This window comes from Podarcis bocagei (genome assembly GCF_964188305.1).
Source record: "Podarcis bocagei genome assembly, chromosome: 2".
NCBI lineage: Eukaryota > Metazoa > Chordata > Lepidosauria > Squamata > Lacertidae > Podarcis > Podarcis bocagei.
The window spans coordinates 51,041,369-51,047,437 of record NC_138126.1 but is presented as its reverse complement, the minus strand read 5'-3'; the positions used below and the strand labels follow the sequence as shown (position 1 = coordinate 51,047,437).

The window sequence follows — 6,069 nt, the reverse complement described above, 5'->3', positions numbered from 1 at the left end:
TAATTCATCAGGCTATATAAAAAAATTCCTTCCAGTAGCACCTTAAAGACCAACTAAGTTAGTTCTTGGTATGAGCTTTCGTGTGCATGCACACTTCTTCAGATACACTGACAGCAGAAGTTGCTCTGGCCAACTTCTGTGTATCTGAAGAAGTGTGCATGCACACGAAAGCTCATACCAAGAACTAACTTAGTTGGTCTTTAAGGTGCTACTGGAAGGAATTTTTTTATTTTGACTATGGCAGACCAACACGGCTACCTATCTTCATCAGGCTATGGTTCATGGTGCTACCACCAAACACAGCCACTGAGGAAGCTTGTATCAGTACATTTCCCAGGGTACAATGGTACTGTAGCAAGTTCTATTTGTTCCCCCCGTTACCAACTTTTGCTGACATTTCAATGTATTTTACCTGGTAGCAAACATGGCCCTCAGAGAAGAGAAGGTAGCAGCATCTTCTTTTAAAGCCTTCAGCTCATTACGCAGCTTCATCATGGTCTCTGTAACCATGGCCTTTTCATTTTCATACTTGCTTTTCAAGTTGGCCAGAGCAACTTCTGCTGTCTTAAAAGTTTACCGAAAACAGCAAAAGAAAATAGGAACAGTTAATGGGATTATAGAGAATTAAGAAATGGAGAACATCCAAGAACATCAGAGTTCCACTCCTGTTTGGAACCTTTACCAGGATCTGAACACAGATCGCCAATGAGTACCCTAAGGTAGTCGTCTACCTTAGTGTATTGTGCACGTGTGAAGAGACTATTAAAAATATTATTTACATGGATGGATGCCTATCACCATTTGTCTAATGAATCCCTTTTGTTGACAACGTAAGCTGTGTAAAATGACAGGACCGCTTACCTGTTTGTTAGCCTTTAGGACAGTCCTCAGAGTTGCTATCTGCTCCCTCTTGGTGCTTAGCAGAGATTTCAGCTTCAGGATTTCCTCCATTAGAGCCTCTTTGTCTTTGTCTCCTACCGGCCCGAGTTCCTGGGTGGTCACCCGCTGCCGAGACAGCTCTGTCGTTCTGTCAACCGCTTGTTGCAGATGCTTGATCTGGTCGCGGATTATGGCAATCAGGTTGTAAATGTTCATGGGCTCCTTCCGGGGATCAGATACTGGGGACGGGAGAGACGACACTGGCGAAGGACTGCTGTCCCCACTCCCACTTTCTGATTTTCCTAAGTCTATGGACAACAAGCCTTTAGAGAGGAGGATGGGCGATTTGCGGCCTTTGCCCTCTGGACTGGTACGGCCTCCTTTACCCTCTTTGTAGTAATCCAGCATGACCCGGTTTGGAGTTTCATTGTTGCACATGCAGACATGATGGTACAAGTTGGCTAACTCCTCGCTGAAGGAGACCAGCTCATCCTGAGCTACGCTGAGGCTTCCCTGGGTTTCTCCAGCAACATCACTTACTTTCTTGAGTTCCTTCTCCAGTCTAACCACCTGCTCTCTATCTTGCCTGCTGGATTTTTCCAATGAAGTAATCTTTTCGGTCAGAGCTTGAGATTCGGTCTCATACCTGCTCTTCTCCTCTTCGTATTTGGATTCGCACTCTTCATATTTGGATTTTAGGCCTTTGAGCTCATCTTTTAAGTCACTAATCTCTGCCACAGCCACTTTGTACTTGCATTCCAGAATCTCTGGGCCATTGATGTCAACCTCATAATAATCTCCATCTTCGTGGCTATCTCGCTCCTTTTCATTGTCAAGAGCTGACTGGCGCTCCTTGCTGACCTGGAGCTTTTTCATGGCACTGAGGTTCTCGGTGAGCCGGACTACCTTCTCATTCTGCTCGGACAGAACCCCTCGGGTGTTCTCCAGCTGCTTTTGGAACTCTTGGAGTGTAGACAACAAATTCATTTTTTCTCTTTCCATCTACAATGAATAAAAAGCAATGTTTACCCTTTCTCAAAGTGCATCTACTATAACATCTGCCATAAAGGATACATGGCTCATTCTTTGCGTATATAAAATTCCTGGGTTCAACTTCCAGCACCTCCAGTACTAGTTGCAAACAGGCAGTTGTACAAGATGACCCTTAGGGTCCCTTCCAACCCTACAATTCTATTATCCTGTGTACACACAACCCCTTTACCCTTCCTTCATGGTGTGAGCAACCAAGCCAGGAAGTCTTCCATTAACAGTAGTACCATGGGTACCAGCTTCAGAGCAAGCTATGATATTGAGCCTATTGGTAATAATAATAATATCAAGAACCACTTTGTTCATAAATGGCTTTTGATAAATACTTAGGGCCAGATTCAACTAAATAGCTGCACCGTGGGAAGTTTCACTAGTACAATGGGGCTTCCCCCCTCTTCATTCCCCTGCACACACCCCAATCAGGTCAGCGTAACCCCCAGTACAGTGCCTAGAAGAGGAGAAAGCATTCCATCAGGCGATAAGAAATGCTTGCACTGACAGAACAATCAAATTCCAGCCACAGTTAGCAAGGATTTACCTGCATAAGCTGCTGTTTCAGCTTCTGGATTTCAGATATATTCAACTCACTCAAGAGATCAGACACAAGACTAGGCGCTGGAGGGAAGCTCTCGCTTTTCTTCGGCGTTGATGCCTTATTATTGCCATTGTTGATTTTACTCAGGCAGTTCTGCTCAAAGCCGTTCACAATTTCATCATTATTGGGCTCCGTGGTCTCATCGCTGAACTTCAGCCCATCCAGAGAGAAGTTCAAATGGCTCGTGTACATGGAATCATTGATGTTCATATAATGAGACAGCTCCTTCCGAAGGTTGTTCTTCTGCTCTCGCTCGGTCTTCAGGGTCTCCAAGGCCTCCTCAAGCTGGCGCTCAGATATCTCTTTTAACCTTATGGCATCTTCCAGTTGGCTGTTGAGGAACTCGGTCACTTCTTCAAGCCTCTTGATTTCATGTTTCAGCCCTTCAAATTCCACCTAGGAGACAGAAAGTATCACTAAAATGCCTGACATCAAAAACAGGGGGAGGCGAAGCAGGAAACGCTCACCGTTGCTTACTAGTAGGAAGAGGGGGACACGAGGGGGGGGGGGAGAGATCAGGACCATGCAGCAAATGCACCGGCAGAGCCAATGTGGCCACCTTGCCTCTCTCCCTCTTGTTAGGCAGCGCAGGTCCTGCTGTCGGAGGCTTAGGTAAGCACTGCTGCCCCCAAACTTCATCTGCTCTTAGTCATGGGGTTCAGAGGGCTGAAACCTGAGGCATCAGAGAAGAGCTACAAGCTTTCCACAAGCACAACTGAATCTGAGCCCCCCCCCCGCCCCGCCCCGAGAACAAGATATGGCCATTTCAATACCCACCTGGTTCTGCTTCAGGACTGACACTTGCTTCTGAAGGCATATGTTCTCCTCCTCGAGCTCAGTGTAATCTTGCAGCAAACGGGCTTCTCGGAATTTGTACTCCTTTATGTCGTCTCGCAAGCGACCCCTCTGGAGTTCCACGTTCTGATTTATCTGCAACAGGTAATAATAATAATTGACTACATTTTGCTTCTGCCACAAAAACTTACAGTCTCAAAGACTGTAATCAGTCACCAGATGTTTCACAAAATAACCATGCGTCTTCCTCATTCCCCTGCCTAGAAAAGGAAGCACCATAAAGGGTATAAGCCCCTAAGGGGTAGAAATTGATATTTTTTTTAAAAAAGGAGCATCTTTTCAACAGGCCATATGCTTCAAGTGCTAATTTAAAAACTGTATGTCCGCATTTAGCAATTTCTTTAAAGTGGCCATTAAACATTCTAAAAGGCTGCTATAAAGAGGAGACAACATGACCTCATAGAATCAGGATGGATGCTAACTAGTGCTTTTAAAAGCAAGCATGGCTTGTTCTTTATTTATTAAAGAGAACAAAATTGACCAGAGAAAATGTGGAGTCGCTTTCTCTTGAGGTTTAAAATGTGGAGTAAAGGAGCATCTGTCAGATACAATTTAAGTACAGAGAAGAAAGCCAATGGAGCTGTGACGCTCCTATGAATCCATGATTTATGTAAATTGTTTGTTAAATGTTCTCATCAATTTGGGAGGGTGGAGCGTAGGGAGAAGAGGCAAAAATGAAAGCTGTGGACCACAACTGGTGAGTTGGAACATACCAAGATTGCAGCCCTAAAATATCACCTCCTTTCCCCGTCTGCCCCCTGCATCATATTCTGTACGTGTGTGTGTTTTGACAGCCTTGGTAAGTAACACAGCACAATTGTTAAAATGATACTTGTAAGAAAGGAAGGGTTACAAAGAAATCATGTTTGTGGTAATAGCGTAATCTGACCTAAAGCCTTTTGTTGTTTAGGACAGAAGCCGAATAACGTGAGCAACAAATCCAATAAAGCTAACAATAGCTGTCACTCAGGCTGGGATTAAACCATGCAAGTCAGTCATACTGGTCCCACAGGAGAAGAAAATAGAGCAGCACAACCTGCACAGCTGGGGGCTGACCACATAGTCATACGATATATTAAGGGTGGATCAGCTTGTTTCTGTTCTGTTATCAGTTTCACATGTGCTCGATCACAGGCCTGTTCCCTCCTCGCTCCACAGATTTTTTAAAAAACACATTTAAACAGTACTCGTTTTTAATACATCTTATGCATGCTACTCCTCAAATACGCATTTTTAAAAGGCATTTCCATGCATCTTCCCTAGGTATGTGCATTTTTGTTTGCAGGTTTTGAAACTACACTGCAAATTTCAGAGAAGTGTGAGATATGACTGCTGGCTGCATTCTGATCGACATTTAAGTCCACGACTGGCAAATCAGGTCAGAGCGCTTCCAAATGCAAAACAAACAAATTTCTTCACTGAGCCTACAACAGATACAGTCAACGAAAAGAGCACAACCCATCTTTCGGAGCTATGTAGCAACATACAGAGCCTCATTCAAGGCGTACCTGGAAGAGATCTAAAATTTAAGGTAGAGAAAGACTGAAAATGAGAATTCCACACTTTAACCTCTATGGGGCAACCTCTTTAGTCCAAGAGACGCATTCCTACCCAGTGGGCTGGTCCAAAAGTGAAGGCTACACAGGTGACCATGGTTAGCTAAAAGCAGCCTCACTGGCCAAAAGCAAAGGGCTGAAATAAGGCTGCAGGCCAGACATTCCCCACTGCTGACCAAGGGCTATGATGTAGCTCTAGCACAGCTGTAGATGCTTTGTACATTGCCTGGCATCACTTTGCAGTTAAAAGGAGGAGGAGGAGGAGGCGGCCAGGAAAAAGTGTTCACACCATCCAGCTGGGTATGCAGAGTCCTGGGAGACAACAGTGCTCAACGGGGAACATTGAGCAGAGCAGCCAGCAAGAATGTAGAAGGCTGTGCAAAACCACAGTGCACACATCACTCAAAGCCAGAATGGCCACAGACCAGCAAATCTGAAGTAAAATCAAGGAACGGCACTCAGCTCTAGTGGATCCCTGTCCCAAAATACTAGCACTTCTTTTTTATTGTCCATTTTTTGTAATAAACTTTTGACAATCCATATGTTTACAAGTTTCTTATAATAAACTTTTTTTTTACAATCTATATCCATTCAAAAGAAATTACAGGTTTGCACCTAACAACCTAAACCCCTACTCTTGGTTTGCCTAATAAAGGTATTGCCCTGATATCGTTACCGAAACCTTTCTCACGAGAAAGCCCAGCTACCTTTACGTTTTACAATTTGGTCATCTGTTTGCTTTTAAATTGCGCATTAAAAATTTGTTGTTCTCTAAGCAAATCGCATCATATTAACTTTACTTGCTTTAGTTTAATAATTGTTTCTGTGCTTGCTTATCTCGGGAAAAGGCGCTCTCCTTTATTCCTGATGTGAGTAAAAACTTTCCATGGAAGTGGAATCTGGGAGGCAGTGGCAGTGAAAGAGATGGGGTAGATTTCATTGCTGCTGGGTGGTTGAGAAGTTCCACATATCCCTTCCACTGCTTATCAGTCATCTAGTAGGGTAACGCCCTTGGGACTGTGGGAAGAAGGCTTGCAGCAACGAGATTGTTTTTGTTCAGGAGGGCTTGGAGAAAGGGTTAAGAAATAGTGAAACCAGTCTCCATGTGGTGTGTCTAGTAATGGAAGAAGGAAG

General features: G+C 44.2%; 1 protein-coding gene across 4 annotated transcripts in view; it reads right to left on the bottom strand.

The window, feature by feature from the left end:
* Positions 1-6,069, bottom strand: part of BICD2 (BICD cargo adaptor 2) — an 83,962-nt gene that overhangs the window by 8,021 nt on the left and 69,872 nt on the right. For all 4 annotated transcript variants that reach the window (XM_081185241.1, XM_081185243.1, XM_081185242.1 and 1 more), the window contains exons 3-6: positions 3,302-3,454; positions 2,468-2,920; positions 862-1,881; positions 413-564 (exon numbers count right to left, since the gene is read on the bottom strand). In XM_081185241.1, the coding sequence (XP_081041367.1) occupies positions 413-564; positions 862-1,881; positions 2,468-2,920; positions 3,302-3,454 (1,778 nt within the window). The remainder of the gene's footprint in view (positions 1-412; positions 565-861; positions 1,882-2,467; positions 2,921-3,301; positions 3,455-6,069) is intronic.